The sequence below is a fragment of the Haliotis cracherodii genome, unplaced genomic scaffold (assembly GCF_022045235.1).
Source record: "Haliotis cracherodii isolate W230 unplaced genomic scaffold, xgHalCrac1.p SCAF_11, whole genome shotgun sequence".
Classification (NCBI taxonomy): domain Eukaryota; kingdom Metazoa; phylum Mollusca; class Gastropoda; order Lepetellida; family Haliotidae; genus Haliotis; species Haliotis cracherodii.
This window is the reverse complement of record NW_027266266.1, coordinates 23,442,366-23,462,269: the sequence shown is the minus strand read 5'-3', so window position 1 is coordinate 23,462,269 and position 19,904 is coordinate 23,442,366. Positions and strand designations below refer to the sequence as shown.

Below are 19,904 nucleotides of genomic sequence, written 5' to 3'. Positions count from 1 at the left end.
ATAAAATATATAATGCGAGCTCAGTAATTTATTTGAGGACAATTATTTCCCCGAAAAAACTTCGAACACGTGTTTAAAATAGGGATGGTAAGAACATGAATAGGGATGTATCAGGAAAGTTTTTGAAGAGAAGTCCTAACTCAGTAGACTATGGGCCATAAGACCTGGACATGATTTTCAGCACCTGTCTCCCTGGTCTTGAAACAAAAATGGATTTAATGTGCTCTTGATGCTGATTTTGTGGAACATCACAGGCCATGTAATTATGGTTGCTCGGTAACAGCATGCTATGAAGTTCCCAAATGATTTCTTACCAAAACATTGAATTGAATTAGGTGAAACATGTCAATATTATACTGGTATACTATATATCTGCAGAACTAATTACAGTTTACAGGATAATAATGATAATAATTTGTGTACTGTACCATTCAAATACAATTCGGAAATATATAATTATGCTAATTATTTCATAGCTTTCATAACTCATAAATAAATGTATACAATCTTTGTAATGGTCATGACAATAATATGGTTGACACTAACTTGACTGACTTATTTTAGATTTTGGCAGTGAGGAAGAAACACAAATCCTCCCAGCCGTCCTTCCTGAGAGCCATGATGTCCCGTGTCATCCGAGTGGTCAAAAGAGTCTCCACCTCCAGCAACAATGTTAAAAGCTTTCCTTGGAACAAGTTCCAGGATATTTTGTTGGATTCATTAACTTTTCGTCTTGTTAATTATTTCCATATGGTTTCAGTTGTATAAATAAATGTTTTTGTTGTTCAAACTGTTGTTAGCTGTTATATTTGATCAATGTTAGTACCTCCTATAATTATCAAAAGAGTGAATAAGATCCTAAATCCACGCTACAGAACTCTGGTTCTTGTCTGGCAGTAAGTCCAGGTTAGATCTAATAACCAAATAGGCTTACACATGAGGTATAGCGTAGCGCATTTTTAAATATTTTATGCACGTTTTTTTTAAGAAATAACATAAAAAATGAATTTTGCCACTATGGACAGGGACGATTTTGAAATGACTTAAGTGCTTGATAGGGCTGGGACGAGTCAAAATTTTACTGCCCGGGTACCCAACCCCCTATTACCCAACCCTACCCGGGTACCCACTGTAAGTCTGAGGAGATGTCTCAAAATGTCCAAATGGGAACATTTTTAGCATAGCCCTGGCAAAACGTATTAAGATACATGTATTGAACAATCTGGTCATTCATACACTAAAGTTTTAACTCTACTCAACCATATGAAAAATCAGAAGGAATGGGATCATATTCAGAAAGAAATGCGAACATCAGTGACTTGTAGTGTAACCATAGATAATTTTTTCATGAAACAATATATCACGTGACTAACCACGGGTCCGGGTATTCCTGTGGGTACCCGGATCCTACTCAGTACCCACCTGACCCAGGTACCCGTCCCAGCCCTACTTGACAAACCAAGCCTGACTGTAACTATTGAATCACACTTCTTTAATAATAGAATGCGATCAGACCATAATGACACTTCTAATGGAATATCTACATTAAAGAAGGTTTGTCACCATTCTAAATGAACCCTGTAGGAAACTAGGAATTCCACAGAGTAGAAAAGGTCCTTGGTATCCATTGCTGGCCACAAGAGATTCTTGCTCATGCTTTCAGTCACTGGTTTGTGTGATCATGACTTGTATCATATACAAGCCGGCGTGATACAGCTTACTTCCGTGTGGTCACAGATATCAATGTATATTTTCAGTTTACGAGAGTAAATAAAATGAGAAGTAACACTGTTCAACCTCAATAGTTTCTGCTTTGAAAAACTTGAAGCTTCTGTCATAGCTATCACAAGTGACAATTGTCCTATCTAACATTTTATTGAAAAAAGTCCGACTATTCTTTGACCAAACATAGTTTTTGTAGATTTTTTTTGGTTTGTTTGTTGTTTAACGCCATTTAAATTGTTTAAATTCCAGCTATATGACGTACGGTATTATATGACGTATAATAATAATCGAATCTGGACAAGACATTCCAGTGATTGACATCATGAGCATCGATCAACGCAATTGGCATATTTTTCCTGTTTCTGCCTTCTTGGATTCATAGTAGATGTATTATAAATTCACAAGGTTTTGAGGGAATTGTTCGATAAGCATAACTTAAAAGTTGGGTAGGCCCAGTCGCCTAAGGAGTCGCGATTTGCTGTGCAGAGTTGCGTCCCTTTGGCTCGCCAGAAACCTATGATTGTGGGTTCGAATCCCGGTTCGCCCCGATTATGTTTCTAGGTTTGTCAGCACCATACCCTTGCTCGTGGGTTTCACCGAAGTGGTAAACGCCTGAGACCTGCATCACTTTGGGCTTTCCTCCCACGTTAAGCTGACATGCCGCGATATAACTTGAATACTGTTAAAAGCTGCGTTAAACCCAACTCACACTCACTCACTCACTTAGATGTTGACGGATGACAATGTACACACAATTTATGGATAACAACTTCTTTATTTTACTGTAACATCGACGTTTTGGTATAGATCCGTTGTCAAGCAAGGCTGAATAATGAACATGGTACAAAATCTTTACAGAAGGTGTAGGATTAACAGTAACAAACAATTGCACACATGAGTAGGTTAATTAATAACAGGAGGATAAAATTAACAAAAATGATGGACAGAGACGCTGAGAACACATGACGAGGAAGCCATTTAAACAGGATAAGTATCGCAGGAACTCGTTATTGGTCAGTAAATAAAAATATATACCCCCTATATGTTGTTGGTTGTTGGAGAGGATATGGGAGGTCCATGTTGTGATTAGGGCAGTTGCTGATATGGTCCGAAGGGCTGATTTACTGTCGGATTTGATGGTTGAAGTTTTGTGCTCTTTGATTCTGGTGTTGATGGGGCGGGATGTTTCACCGACATAGGATTGCCCCATTTCATCAGCCGCCTCCTTCAACCCCAATATTGACCCCGACTTCGCCAGATCAACCCCCCTCAATTCTCTAAGAAGGGACAACGGCAGAAACACAACTAAACGCCAAGAACCTAAAGGGGTAGTTTATAAAGTTGACTGTAACTGGACAATCCTATATAGGGAAAACATCCCGCCCTATAACCGTTTGTATTCATCTAGCACCCCAACATTTCCAAAAAGAATACACGAAAAAAAGATTCAATAATTGTATCCTTTTCCTGTTCACAAATCCTAAAGTGGACACTCATATATTAATTCGACTATGAATTAATTAGTCATAGAATATTAGATAAACGTACGCCACATCAAATTAGCGGTATTAACTTATACTTTGAAACTGAGAGTTATCTCCCTTCCGTTAGTGCCGATCGTTGCCAAGCTACCGAAATCAGCAAAACGACGCCATTTTATGTTGCCGCATCTGCTGTCTCTTTGTTCTCAATCTACAACTTGCCTTGGATTTTGAGCATCGCTTGAGTTTTTTAAACATGCAGTCAAGTAGCTGTGTTCAAGGTACCAATGTGTCATAGTTTCATGATGATTACGTTTCACCGTGTGGTTGTATAATCGGCTAGCGTCAGGTTGATGCCAAGGTCTCATCACTAAGGTCTATAACAAGGCCTATAGAAATCTCGACGTACTTCAACGTTTCTCAAGATATACTAAACCCGTTTCCTCGCATTTTATATTTCTTCTGTGTACTTCAATTTCTTCAATGGCCAATGCTTAGATAAATAGTGATTTTGTCCTGCCCCAGGTGAAAAGCACATAAACAAATAGAACGAAATAAATAAATACAACTGACAAGAACGTGTGTAGATATATATAGACCTACCGGTATATGGTATATACTTACAAGCTTACGTTTTTAATGACTTTACAGTGTAAACAAGAATGTACATGTTTTATTTATTTTCACTTCTCCCCCACACAGAGAGGATGTTTCACCCGGCTTTCACCCCTGCTGCCACTCCTGTCCCACGTCCACACTATTATTAGTGTAGGAGCCTCCTTATGTATAGAACAAACTCAAACATAACCTAATGCTTCGAGTCACATTACACAATTCTGCATTCTGATTCTTCATTTGTAGATCTCCTTAGGTCTGTGACAACATGGCGAATATCGTATGCAATAGTTAAATATCGCAGTCCAATAATAGGTTTCACAAATAACTCATGTTAGAAATCGTACCGTGTGATCAGGGTGTGACAAGCGAACACTAACTGCTGTGCCACCCTTCAGCCAATCTGTTTTCAGATTTTGCCAGTTGAAATGATCAAATTTCATAGAACACTCAATAATAACCCCACAATACACACACACACACACACACACTCACACACACACACACACACACATATGGAATAATAAAATATATAATGCGAGCTCAGTAATTTATTTGAGGACCATTATTTCCCCGAAAAAACTTCGAACATTGTGTTTAAAAGAGGGATGGTAAGAACATGAATAGGGATGTATCAGGAAAGTTTTTGAAGAGAAGTCCTAACTCAGTAGACTATGGGCCATAAGACTTGGACATGATTTTCAGCACCTGTCTCCCTGGTCTTGAAACAAAAATGGATTTAATGTGCTCTTGATGCTGATTTTGTGGAACATCACAGGCCATGTAATTATGGTTGCTCGGTAACAGCATGCTATGAAGTTCCCAAACGATTTCTTACCAAAACATTGAATTGAATAAGGTGAAACATGTCAATAATATACTGGTATACTGTATATCTACAGAACTAATTACAGTTTATAGGATAAGTTTGATAATAATTTGTGTACTGTACCATTCAAATACAATTCGGAAATATATAGGAAATATTTCTTCCTTGCTAATTATTTCCTAGCTTTCATAAGTCATAAATAAATTGATACAATCTTTGTGATGGTCATGACAATAATATGGTTGACACTAACTTGACTGACTTATTTGAGATTTTGGCAGTGAGGAAGAAACACAAATCCTCCCAGCCGTCCTTCCTGAGAGCCATGATGTCCCGTGTCATCCGAGTGGTCAAAAGAGTCTTCACCTCCAGCACCAACGTTTAAAGTTTTCCTTGGAACAAGTTCCAGGATATTTTGTTGGAGTCATTAACCTTTCGTCTTGTTAATTATTTCCATATGGTTTCAGTTGTATAAATAAATGTTTTTGTTGTTCAAACTGTTGTTTGCTGTTATATTTGATCAATGTTAGTGCTTCCTAAGTTATCAAAAGCGTGAATAACATCCTAAAACGATGCTACAGAACTCTGGTTCTTGTCTGGCAGTAAGTCTAAGTTAGATCTAATAACCAAATAGGTTAATACATCATGAGGTATAGATTAGCGCGTCTTTTTTATTTCTATGCACAATCATTGACGTTTTTTTATGAAATAACATCAAGAATGAATTCCGCCTCTGAGGACAGGGATGATTTTGAAATGAGTAAAGTGCTTGACAATAGGGCTGGGACGAGTCCAAATCTACTACCCGGGTACCCACCCCCTATAACCCGACACTACCCGCGTACCCACTGTAAGTCTCAGGAGATGTCACAAAATGTCCGAATCAGAACATTTTCAGCATATCCCTGGCAAAACGTATTAAGATACATGTATTGAACAATCTGGTCATTCATACACTAAAGTTTTAACTTTATTCAACCATATGAAAAATCAGAAGGAATGGGTTCATATTCAGAAAGAAATGCGAACATCAGTGACTTGTAGTGTAACCATAGATAATTTTTTCATGAAACAATATATCACGTGACTAACCACGGGTCCGGGTAGTCCTGTGTGTACCCGGATCCTACTCGGTACCCGTCCCAGCCCTACTTGACAAACCAAGCCTGACTGTAACTATTGAATCACAGTTCTTTATTAATAGAATGCGACCAGACTATAATGACACTTCTAATGGAATATCTTCATTAAAGAAGGTTTGTCGCCATTCCAAATGAACCCTGTAGGAAACTAGGAATTCCACAGAGTATATAGGTCCTTGGTATCCATTGCTGGCCACAAGAGATTCTTGCTCATGTTTTCAGTCACTGGTTTGTGTGATCATGTCTTGATATCATATTCAAGCCGGCGTGATACAGCTTACTTCTGTCATAGCGACTGATTTACAACATCCATTGTCTGAAGAACATTTGATTGCAAAGGCTCATTACCCTGGAGCCATGACATCTATATGCCTTGAAACACTTAATTGCTGTTATTTATTAGATGCTAATCCTATTTGTTAATCACCATTTTTGTGTACACAGGATGTGCAAGTATGTCACTGATGATTTACTGTTTACATTTATATTTATTACTTAGTAAATGTCAGGTGACCTTGGCTAATTAAGCCTTGGTCCAGAGAGATTGACAGAGGAGAGAAGGAGAAAGAAAGGTCTTACCCTTAGCCTAGCTAGGGTTAGGCTGGGTGCTCCGGGGCACCTAGACAACAATCACTACCACTATGTGCTGACCAGGCACATAGTGTCTTTTGTATGTATATATCTACACGTATAAAGTAAAACTGTATATATCGCAAGTCATCGTCACCAAGTTGTCACTTCCTACTGAGAACCATATGTCGGCCCCTTGCATATACGAGTATGCAAATTGTTCATTAAACAACGTCGGACCGACACGCGTTGATAATTTGGTGGAAAATCCGGGTATGACAGACTTCTTAGTCTGTCCTTTCCTGTACCTCTTTGCAGCATGGCATGTGGTTCACAAAACTGTAGGAAGTGACGGTCTCTTATTAAAAGGATATACTACCTTCCTGACGGCCAATCACCAAGAACAAAGAAATGGCCTTTAACAAGATTGAAGAAAGAACAAGAACCTCTCTGATCAAGAACAAGTTCTCCGATCCCAAACATTCCCTGCTCGAATATCTTAGTAACACTGCTAAGACTTCCCCTTCAAGATGTCGTTCCTGCACATGACCTAAGAAAAGAAATATACACGCCTATCCGAAGGAGACTCGACCACAGCCATCTTCATGCAGACCCTGCACAATACAGAAACCGCCTCACAGGCACCTACAAGATGGACACTGTGTACAAGATATCTCATTTGGGACTTACTAATTTGTGTTTACTTACATGGACTCAATCAAGGATATATATTGTGTGACTGTTGAATAGTGCAACCAGGTATGTTTAATCAAAGCCAGTATATTAATGCCAAAATGTGTCTTTACAAAATTCAGTTTTGTATATGTGCAATATACTCCAAATTACATCTTTAGTCAAGCTAGATCTTTGAAGTTATTGTGTAGGGAATCTTTGAAATGTCTCCAGGCCACGCCAGACATAAAGTTGCAGCTAAGGCCCAGACAAACCTAAGCTGTAAGGGTTATCGAGTCACACCTTAAAGCTCGACTCGTAATTTCAAAAATCTAAACGACAAAATTTGTCATTTGTTACAAGTAATTAATGTGCACAGTTTGGTACAAAATTGAATGTATTGTCTAGGACTTTGAATTCAGTTTAGGGATATTCTTGGGTGAGCCACCCCTACACATATGTTTATTGTATGTCAGTATTAAGTAATTAACAGCACAGCAGTATTCAGCATTTCAGAATTTTGATGTCGGAATTAAGGATTTTTTTTCTTGGGCATCGCACCCACAATATCTGGGCAAACTCCGTCAAAGACACGGGAAGAGCACCCATTGTACTTAAAAGGGCAATAGTACCCACAAGTACCGTTTGAGTCACGCGGTAAAGCTAGACTCCTGGTTTCAAATTTCTTTATGCGAAATATTTGCTCAGATGTTTAATTTGTACTTTTTATGACATTCTTCATTATCATTATTCGGTACTGAGTCGCACCGCCAAGCCAGACTCCTGAATTCAAAGAACCTTCAGTGATATATTTATTGAATCTGTGCAAAGCAGTAATTACCTTGTAGTGAAATTACACATTACAAAGATCACTTGGTTAGTTTTCAAACTGGCACTAATTCAAATTGGCTAGATGATCACTTTCATACCGCCATTGCATAGATATATTTGTTGCATAAGGATTTCATGTAACTGATTTTGTTCACATTTGCATGGTCGTTTTCGTTTGTGAAAAAGTTCACTCATATCAATTTGGACTCATGTAAGCTTGGGGTCAAAGCTTCACGTAACGGAGGGAAGTTGTCATAGCGACTGATTTACAACATCCATTGTCTGAAGAACATTTGATTGCAAAGGCTCATTACCCTGGAGCCATGACATCTATATGCCTTGAAACACTTAATTGCTGTTATTTATTAGATGCTAATCCTATTTGTTAATCACCATTTTTGTGTACATCGACCGTCTGCCATCCTGAACAGGATGTGCAAGTATGTCACTGATGATTTACTGTTTACATTTATATTTATTACTTACTAAATGTCAGGTGACCTTGGCTTATTAAGCCTTGGTCCAGAGAGATTGAGAGAGGAGAGAAGGGGTTTGACTCTCTTACCAAGCAGACCTCTCTCCCACAGCCCAGAGTGTGTACCAACTCTCTGTGGCACCCTCAGTTATTATCTAATTATATTGTAAATTGTTAATTGTTCTTGTAAATAAAATTGTGATTAGTCTCCTGTGACTCTGGCTCTTTGCTGACTAATTCCCCAAGAAAAACAGCACGTCATTTGGAAGGTATTGTTCACCCAGAACAGTTCCATGATACTTCCGTGTGGTCACAGATATCAATGTATATTTTCAGTTTACGAGAGTAAATAAAATGGGAAATTTGCAACACTGTTCAACCTCAATAGTTTCTGCTTTGAAAAACTTGAAGCTTCTGTCATAGCTATCACAAGTGACAATTGTCCTATCTAACATTTTATTGACCAAACATAGTTTTTGTAGAATTTTTTGTTTGTTTGTTGTTTAACGCCGCACTCAGCAAAATTCCAGCTATATGATGTACGGTATTATATGACGTATGTTAAAAATTGAGTCTGGACAAGACAATCCAGTGATTGACATCATGAGCATCGATCAACGCAATTGGCATATTTTTCCTGTTTCTGCGTTCTTGGATTCATAGTAGATGTATCATAAATTCACAAGGTTTTGAGGGAATTGTTCGATAAGCATAACTTAAAAGTTGGGTGGGCCCAGTCGCCTAAGGAGCCGCGATTCGCTGTGCAGAGTTGCGTCCCTTTGGCACGCCAGAAACCTATGATTGTGGGTTCGAATCCCGGTTCGCCCCGATTATTTTTCTAGGTTTGTCAGCACCATACCCGTGCTCGTGGGTTTCACCGAAGTGGTAAACGCCTGAGACCTGCATCTCTTCGGGCTTTCCTCCCACGTTAAGCTGACATGCCGCGATATAACTTGAATACTGTTAAAAGCTGCGTTAAACCCAACTCACACTCACTCACTCACTCACTCACTCACTCACTCACTCACTCACTTAGAAGTTGACGGATGACAATGTACACACAATTTATGGATAACAACTTCTTTATTTTACTGTAACATCGACGTTTCGGTATAGATCCTTATGCCGTTGTCAAGCAAGGCTGAATAATGAACATGGTACGAAATATATATAGAAGGTGGAGGATTAACAGTAACAAACAATTGCATACATGAAAGAGATAAACATGAGTAAGTTAAATAATACACATGATCAGGAAGCCAATTAAACAGGATAAGTATACATAGGAGGGATCGCTATTGCTTGATGAGTTCACAGTAGGCGGATAGGATGAAATGGCCTTGATCTCTGTTGATTGATGGTTGTGGCGGCGAATATGGACTGCTTCTCTTTGATTGCTTTTTGTGAAGTCCTGGAGTTGTTGGAGAGGATTTGGGCGGTTCATGTTGTGATTAGGGCAGTTGCTGATATGGTCCGAATGGCTGATTTACTCTCGGATTTGATGGTTGAAGTTTTGTGCTCTTTGATTCTGGTGTTCATTGGGCGGGATGTTTCACCTACATAGGATTGCCCCATATCATCAGCCGCCTCCTTCAACCCCAATATTGACCCCGACTTCGCAAGATCAACCCCCCTCAATTCTCTAAGAAGGGACAACGACAGAAACACAACTAAACGCCAAGAACCTAAAGGGGTAGTTTATAAAATTGACTGTAACTGGACAATCCTATATAGGGAAAACATCCCGCCCTATAACCGTTTGTATTCATCTAGCACCCCAACATTTCCAAAAAGAATACACGAAAAAAAGATTCAATAATTGTATCCTTTTCCTGTTCACAAATCCTAAAGTGGACACTCATATATTAATTCGACTATGAATTAATTAGTCATAGAATATTAGATAAACGTAACCCCACATCAATTTAGCGGTATTAACTTATACTTTGAAACTGAGAGTTATCTCCCTTCCGTTAGTGCCGATCGTTGCCAAGCTACCGATATCAGCAAAACGACGCCATTTTATGTTGCCGCATCTGCTGTCTCTTTGTTCTCAATCTACAACCTGCCTTGGATTTTGAGCATCGCTTGAGTTTTTTAAACATGCAGTCAAGTAGCTGTGTTCAAGGTACCAATTTGTCATAGTTTCATGATGATTACGTTTCACCGTGTGGTTGTATAATCGGCTAGCGGGTTGATGCCAAAGTCTCATCACTAAGGTCTATAACAAGGCCTATAGAAATATCAACGTACTTCAACGTTTCTCAAGATATACTAAAACCGTTTCCTCGCATTTTATATTTCTTCTATGTACTTCAATTTCTTCAATGGCCAATGCTTACATAAAGAGTGATTTTGTCCTGCCCCAGGTGAAAAGCACATAAACAAATAGAACGAAATAAATAAATACAACTGACACGAACGTGTATAGATATATATAGACCTACCGGTATATGGTATATACTTACAAGCTTACGTTTTTAATGACTTTACAGTGTAAACAAGAGTACATGTTTTTTTTATTTTCACTTCTCCCCAACACAGAGAGGATGTTTCACCCGGCTTTCACCCCTGCTGCCACTCCTGTCCCACGTCGAGTAGGTGTGCTAGGGTTGTGGAATATAACCAACTTTTACAACAGATCCTTGTCTAAATCTCAGTGTGTCAAAGTGTTGATGTTCCATAACCTACTGTATGTTCCAACTAAAGATACACCGCACCCTACCTATCACTAGTTTCAGTATCACGTTTGTCTCATCATTTTTCTCTTTCCACTTCTCTCCCCACCAGCGTCCTTGTGTGTACCACCCTGAACCCCTGTCCACCCTCCCCACCTCCTACACCTCTGTCCCCGACCCAGCCCCTGTCTCTGTTTCTGTCAACATCACCGGCCACGTCATTATGGTTGACACCGACTTTGTGGAGATCGATCTCGGCCGTGAGGAAGACCCACAACCCCTCCCACCCCAGTCCTTCCTGAGAGCCTTGCTGTCCCGCTTCATCAGTCTGATCAAGAGAGTCTTCACCTCCAACAAAAACGACGCTTAAAGTGACATTTTTGTAACAATCTGAGAAGTCACCTTTCCTTTTTTTGTATGGACACTTTGGCAAATTAGTTATCATTCCCATTTGGTTGTTCTTTCATTAGGATGATGAGTAAATTTTGTTGTTGTTTAAATTGTTGTTGGTTGCTTTATTCTTTTATTAGTGTAGGAGCCGCCTTACGTATGGAAAAAACTCAAACATAACCTAAAGCTACGAGTCACATTACACAATTCTGCATTCTGATTCTACATTTGTAGATCTCCTTAGGTCTGTGACAACTTGGCGAATATCGTATGCAATAGTTAGATATCGTAGTCCAATAATAGGTTTCACAAATTACTCATGTTAGAAATCGAACCTTGGTCAGGGTGTGACAAGCGAACACTAACTGGTGTGCCACTCTTCAGCCAATCTATTTTCAGATTTGCCAGTTGAAATGATCAAATTTCATAGAACAGTCAATAATAACCCCTCAAAGATTTATAATCCGAGTGTTTATATATGCTAGTATATATATGGAATAAAAAAAAATATAATGCGAGCTCAGTACTTTATTTGAGGACAATTATTTCCCCGAAAAAACTTCGAACATTGTGTTTAAAAGAGGGATGGTAAGAACATGAATAGGGATGTATCAGGAAAGTTTTTGAAGAGAAGTCCTAACTCAGTAGACTATGGGCCATAAGACCTGGACATGATTTTCAGCACCTGTCTCCCTGGTCTTGAAACAAAAATGGATTTAATGTGCTCTTGATGCTGATTTTGTGGAACATCACAGGCCATGTTATTATGGTTGCTCGGTAACAGCATGCTATGAAGTTCCCAAATGATTTCTTACCAAAACATTGAATTGAATAAGGTGAAACATGTCAATAATATACTGGTATACTGTATATCTGCAGAACTAATTACAGTTTATAGGATAATTTTGATAATAATTTGTGTACTGTACTATTCAAATACAATTCGGAAATATATAGGAAATATTTCTTCCTTGCTAATTATTTCCTAGCTTTCATAAGTCATAAATAAATTGATACAATCTTTGTGATGGTCATGACAATAATATGGTTGACACTAACTTGAGACTGACTTATTTGAGATTTAGGCAGTGAGGAAGAAACACAAATCCTCCCAGCCGTCCTTCCTGAGAGCCATGATGTCCCGTGTCATCCGAGTGGTCAAAAGAGTCTTCACCTCCAGCAACAATGTTTAAAGCTTTCCTTGGAACAAGTTCCAGGATATTTTGTTGGAGTCATTAACTTTTCGTCTTGTTAATTATTTCCATATGGTTTCAGTTGTATAAATAAATGTTTTTGTTGTTCAAACTGTTGTTTGCTGTTACATTTTATCAATGTTAGTGCTTCCTATGTTATCAAAAGCGTGAATAACATCCTAAAACGATGCTACAGAACTCTGGTTCTTGTCTGGCAGTAAGTCGAAGTTAGATCTAATAACCAAATAGGTTAATACATCATGAGGTATATCCCTGGCAAAATGTATGAGATGCATGTATTGAACAATCTGGTCATTTATACACTAAAGTTTTAACTTTATTCAACCATATGAAAAATCAGAAGGAATGGGTTCATATTCAGAAAGAAATGCGAATATTAGTGACTTGTAGTGTAACCATAGATAATTTTTTCATGAAACAATATATCACGTGACTAACCACGGGTCCGGGTATTCCTGTGGGTACCCGGATCCTACTCAGTACCCACCTGACCCAGGTACCCGTCCCAGCCCTACTTGACAAACCAAGCCTGACTGTAACTATTAAATCACACTTCTTTAATAATAGAATGCGATCAGACCATAATGACACTTCTAATGGAATATCTACATTAAAGAAGGTTTGTCACCATTCTAAATGAACCCTGTATGAAACTAGGAATTCCACAAAGTATATAGGTCCTTGGTATCCATTGCTGGCCACAAGAGATTCTTGCTCATGCTTTCAGTCACTGGTTTGTGTGATCATGACTTGATATCATATTCAAGCCAGCGTGATACAGCTTACTTCCATGTGGTCACAGATATCAATGTATATTTTCAGTTTACGAGAGTAAATAAAATGGGAAATTTTCAACACTGTTCAACCTCAATAGTTTCTGCTTTGAAAAACTTGAAGCTTCTGTCATAGCCATCACAAGTGACAATTGTCCTATCTAACATTTTATTGACCAAACATAGTTTTTGTAGAATTTTTTGTTTGTTTGTTGTTCAACGCCGCACTCAGCAAAATTCCAGCTATATGATGTACGGTATTATATGACGTATGTTGATAATCGAGTCTGGACAAGACAATCCAATGATTGACATCATGAGCATCGATCAACGCAATTGGCATATTTTTCCTGTTTCTGCGTTCTTGGATTCATAGTAGATGTATTATAAATTCACAAGGTTTGAGAGGAATTGTTCCATAAGCATAACTTAAAAGTTGGGTGGGCCCAGTCACCTAAGGAGCCGCGATTCGCTGTGCAGAGTTGCGTCCCTTTGCCACGCCAGAAACCTATGATTGTGGGTTCGATTCCCGGTTCGCCCCGATTATGTTTCTAGCTTTGTCAGCATTGACATCATGAGCATTGATCAACGCAATTGGCATACAAAGACATGCATCAACCAAGTCAGCAATCTTGACCACCCGATCCTCGTTAGTTGCCTCTTGAACGCTTGTTTGTTTGTTGTTTAACGCCACACTCAGCAATATTCCAGCTATATGACAGCCGTCTGCAAATAATCGAGTCTGGACCAGACCATCCAGTGATTGATACTGTGAGCATCGATCCACGAAATTGGGATACGATGACATGCATCAACGATCCTGACCACTCGATCCCATTAGTCGCCTTTTACGAAAGCACAGTGGCCTTTTATGGCAAGCATGGTTTGCTGAAGACTTATTCTTCACCGGATCTTCACGGGTGGGTACATCGCAATGGATATTAAATGTTACCTTACATATTCCTGTATAATGTAAATGATCCTCTGCATTTGTAACGTTTCCTGCAGTGTTAGTTTTTTCGTTTCAACTATCAAAACTTGATATCCATTTGATACCATTACGTTACTATGCATCGGCAAGCAAAGAGATCCCGATCTCGTTATTCGCCTCTTACGACAAGCATAGTCGCCTTTTACGGAAAGCATGGGTTGCTGAAGACCTATTCTACCCCGGATCTTCACGGGTCCAGATTACATTGAATCCATGCATATACAAACATGTACTATCAACGCAAGCATTTGTAGTGCACATCCCCGCAAGCACTATCACTACTCACTGTCATCAAAATGAAAATCCAACTCTTCTTCAGTTTGGCAAGGACCACAGGACTAGTGCCAATTTCTAACGCTGGGTATATCAGATAAATAGGCTATATCAACTCCTACTAAAATGCACTGAAAGGCCAAAGAAAGTAGCCACCAATTTCGAGGACTAATAAAGTAAACATTTCATTCGGTAAATATAAAACCTGTTTAATTCATAGACAAAACAGGCTCTTACAGGATCACATGACCAATTTTGTCTCACAAGCCACAATCTATCACTGTTTCATTGAAGGTGATGAAAGATGGCTAGATCTTGAACAGAAGTTCAACAAAAACAACCGAGTTGTAGTTTTAAGCTCAACAATGTCATCTTCTCCAAAATCAGACTTCGTTCCTGTTGCGGCATTAAAGTCTCCACCACAAATAACAATAACATCTCTTAATTCTGATAAAATGTGTAACAAACTGTTTGGAAATATAGTGATGCCATTTTAACAATCAACAGATAAATAGAGGTTATCACGCTTGTGTGTTTGGGGATGGTAAATATCCTGCATTGGGAATAAACATTGTATTTAGCGAGCCTTGGCGAGCTAAATACATAGTATTTATTCCTAATACAGGATATTTACCATCCCCAAACACACAAGCGTGATAACCTCTTTATCATATAATGTCATTCTTTAATTCTGTGCTTTAAAATCGCTTTCCCTCTTTCACAAACATTACCGAAACATTGCGAGTTTTCCTTGAAAGCGCGCATTAATATTTATTACGTCACAGGGTGATGTGTCAGTCGGACAGTGACAGTAGCCAATATAGTTACAGCTGAAATCTCTTTCTTATACAGTGGCGAAAGCAACATATACTCAAAACAACTATTGTTTTTAATTGCCTTTCGCGGCAATCCATCGGTCTGTCCGCTAGAGTAACTGCCCTTTGTCAAAGGGAAGCTACTCTAACCCTAGTCTATGAGACGTCACGGCCACGGTCAGACGATGTTGACAGTCGGTCTGTCCTGTCATAGTTAAGAAGTGTAGTCAGATGTACGCAAAGCGACAAAACGAAACAAGGTAACAATTCAAACATATTTCGGCCAAATCCCACTATTTTAATTTGAGGAGAAGGTTTCAAGCCGCAGAGGTCTATAAACACAGATGTGCCCTCGCAAAATTGTTCGCGAAATTTATATCTCCAAAGTTGCCAAAACTTATAAAATGCCTTAGCTACATTACAGTTAGACACTGATTTTCAGTATATTAGACTGTTCTTTTGATAATGATAACAATTATCCCTGTAGTTTATCCCGATTCCCGATGGTTAATTCTGACTCGATCGCCGAATGACAAGGACGACGCCATGTTTGTATATTTACAGTGAAAATAAGTCCCTACTTGACCTTTGATATTTGCATCTCTATCCGCATATGACCCCAACGGATATCGTTTTTATCCGTTGGCTTTATCCTGCCGAGAAACCTACCCATTATATGATAAAATGTAATACGAGCTAGATCCCTCAGGATAGATATATACACATGCATATAATACGTCAGATTGACGGCCGCGCAAGGAATTATCAATACATATATATATGTTTTGAGGGAATTGTTCGATAAGCATTACTTAGAAGTTGGGTGGCCCAGGCGTCTAAGTCGCCGCATTTCGCTGTGCACAGTTGCGTCCTTTGGGAACGCAAGAAACCTATGATTGTGGGTTCGAATACCGGTTCGCCCCGATTATGTTTCTAGGTTTGTCAGCACCATACCCGTGCTCGTGAGTTTCACCGAAGTGGTAAACGCCTGAGACCCTCATCACTTCGGGTTTCCTCCCACATTAAGCTGACACGCCGTGATAATACTGGAATACTGTTAAAAGCTTCGTCAAACCTAACTCACTCACTCACTCACTCACTCACTTAGAAGTTGACGGATGACAATGTACACACAAATTATGGATAACAACTTCTTTATTTTACTGTAACATCGACGTTTCGGTATAGATCCTTATACCGTTGTCAAGCAAGGCTGAATAATGAACATGGTACAAAATATATATAGAAGGTGGAGGATTAACAGTAACAAACAATTGCATACATGAAAGAGATAAACATAAGTAAGTTAAATAATACACATGATAAGGAAGCCGATGAGACAGGAAGCCAATTAAACAGGATAAGTATATATAGGAGGAGTCACTATTGCTTAATGAGTTCACAGTAGGCGGATAGGATGAAATGGCCTTGATCTCTGTTGATTGATGGTTGTGGCGGCGAATGTGGACTGCTTCTCTTAGTTTGCTTTTTGTGAAGTCCTGGAGGTTGTTGGAGAGGATTTTGGAGGTTTGTGTTGTAATTAGGGCAGTTGCTGATGTGGTCCGAATGGCTGATTTACTCTCGGATTTGATGGTTGAAGTTTTGTGCTCTTTGATTCTGGTGTTGATGGGGCGGGATGTTTCACCTAAATAGGATTGCCCCTCATCATCAGCCGCCTCCCCAAACAGCAACCCAATATTGACCCCGACTTCACCAGATCCACCTCACTCAGTTCTCTAAGAAGGGACAACGGCAGAAACACAACTAAACGCCAAGAACCTAAAGGTGTAGTTTATAAAATTGACTGTAACTGGACAATCCTTTGTAGGGAAAACATCCCGCCCTATAACCGTTTGCATTCATCTAGCACCCCAACATTTCCAAAAAGAATGCACGAAAAAAAGATTCAATAATTGTAGCCTTTACCTGTTCACAAATCCTTAAGTGGACACTCATATATTAATTCGACTATGAATTAATTTGTCATAGAATATTAAATACAGGTAACGCCACATCAATTTAGCGGTATTAACTTATACTTTGAAACTGAGAGTTATCTCCCTTCCGTTGGTGCCGATCGTTGCCAAGCTACCGATATCAGCAAAACGACGCCATTTTATGTTGCCGCATCTGCTGTCTCTTTGTTCTCAATCTATAATCTGCCTTGGATTTTGAGCATCGCTTGAGTTTTTTAAACATGCAGTCAAGTAGCTGTGTTCAAGGTACCAATGTGTCACAGTTTCATGATGATTACGTTTCGCCAAGGTCTCATCACTAAAGTCTTTAACTAGGCCTATAGAAATCTCAACGTACTTCAACGTTTCTCAAGATATACTAAACCGCTTCCTCGCATTTTATATTTCTTCTATGTACTTCAATTTCTTCAATGGCCAATGCTTACATAAATAGTGATTTCGTTCTGCCCCAGGTGAAAAGCCCACTAACGAATAGAACGAAATAAATAAATACAACTTACACGAACGTGTATAGATTTATATATATAGACCTATATGGTATATACTTACAAGCTTACGTTTTTAATGACTTTACAGTGTAAATAAGAGTGTACATGTTTTATTTATTTTCACTTCTCCCCCACACAGAGAGGATGTTTCACCAGACTTTCACCCCTGCTGCCACTCCTGTCCCACGTCGAGTAGGTGTGCTAGGGTTGTAGAATATAACCAACTTTTACAACAGATCCTTGTCTAAATCTCAGTTTGTCAAAGTGTTGATGTTCCGTAACCTACTGTATTACCACTATCTTAACTAAAGATACACCGCACCCTACCTATCACTAGTATCAGTATCACGTTTGTCTCATCATTTCTCTTTTTCCACTTCCCTCCCCACCAGCGTCCTTGTGTGTACCACCCTGAACCCCTGTCCACCCTCCCCACCTCCTACACCTCTGTCCCCGACCCAGCCCCTGTCTCTGTTTCTGTCAACATCACCGGCCACGTCATTATGGTTGACACCGACTTTGTGGAGATCGATCTCGGCCGTGAGGAAGACACACAACCCCTCCCACCCCAGTCCTTCCTGAGAGCCTTGCTGTCCCGCTTCATCAGTCTAATCAAGAGAGTCTTCACCTCCAACAAAAACGACGCTTAAAGTGACATTTTTGTAACAATCTGAGAAGTCACCTTTCCTTTTTTTGTATGGACACTTTGGCAAATTAGTTATCTTTCCCATTTGGTTGTTCTTTCATTAGCATGATTAGTAAATTTTGTTGTTGTTTAAATTGTTGTTGGTTGTTTTATTCTATTATTAATATGGGAGCCTCCTTACGTATGGAACAAACTCAAACATAACCTAAAGCTACAAGTAACATTACACAATTCTGCATTCTGATTCTACATTTGTAGATCTCCTTAGGTCTGTGACAACTTGGCGAATATCGTATGCAATAGTTAAATATCGTAGTCCAATGATAGGTTTCACAAATTACTCATGTTGGAAATCGTAGGGTGTGACCAGGGTGTGACAAGCGAACACTAACTGCTGTGCCACTCTTCAGCCAATCTGTTTTCAGATTTGCCAGTTGAAATGTTCAAATTTCATAGAACACTCAATAATAACCCAACAATACACACACACACACACACACACACACACACACACACACACATATATATATATGGAATAATAAAATATATAATGCGAGCTCAGTAATTTATTTGAGGACAATAATTTCCCCGAAAAAACTTCGAACATTGTGTTTAAAATAGGGATGGTAAGAACATGAATAGGGATGTATCAGGAAAGTTTTTGAAGAGAAGTTCTAACTCAGTAGACTATGGGCCATAAGACCTGGACATGATTTTCAGCACCTGTCTCCCTGGTCTTGAAACAAAAATGGATTTATGTGCTCTTGATGCTGATTTTGTGGAACATCACAGGCCATGTTATTATGGTTGCTCGGTAACAGCATGCTATGAAGTTCCCAAACGATTTCTTACCAAAACATTGAATATAATTAGGTGAAACATGTCAATAACATACTGGTATACTATATATCTGCAGAACTAATTACAGTTTACAGGATAATTATGATAATAATTTGTGTACTGTACCATCCAAATACAATTTGGAAATATTAAGGAAATATTTCTTCCTTGCTAATCATTTCCTAGCTTTCATAACTCATAAATAAATTGATACAATCTTTGTGATGGTCATGACAATAATATGGTTGACACTAACTTGACTGACTTATTTGAGATTTTGGCAGTGAGGAAGAAACACAAATCCTCCCAGCCGTCCTTCCTGAGAGCCATGATGTCCCTGTCATCCGAGTGGTCAAAAGAGTCTTCACCTCCAGCAACAACGTTTAAAGCTTTCCTTGGAACAAGTTCCAGGATATTTTCTTGGGTTCATTAACTTTTCGACTTGTTAATTATTTCCATATGGTTTCAGTTGTATAAATA

At 39.0% G+C, this 19,904-nt stretch overlaps 2 protein-coding genes across 2 annotated transcripts; both read left to right on the top strand.

Annotated features, from left to right (window-relative positions):
* Positions 1 to 10,443: 10,443 nt before the first annotated feature.
* Positions 10,444 to 11,388, top strand: LOC139455939 (uncharacterized). The gene is made up of 3 exons (XM_071237483.1): positions 10,444 to 10,468; positions 10,885 to 10,937; positions 11,131 to 11,388. The coding sequence occupies exons 1-3, from the start codon at positions 10,444 to 10,446 to the stop codon at positions 11,386 to 11,388; spliced, it is 336 nt and encodes a 111-aa protein (XP_071093584.1).
* A 6,283-nt stretch (positions 11,389 to 17,671) lies between these two features.
* Positions 17,672 to 18,588, top strand: LOC139455605 (uncharacterized). The gene is made up of 3 exons (XM_071237157.1): positions 17,672 to 17,696; positions 18,078 to 18,130; positions 18,331 to 18,588. The coding sequence occupies exons 1-3, from the start codon at positions 17,672 to 17,674 to the stop codon at positions 18,586 to 18,588; spliced, it is 336 nt and encodes a 111-aa protein (XP_071093258.1).
* The last annotated feature ends 1,316 nt before the right edge of the window (positions 18,589 to 19,904 follow it).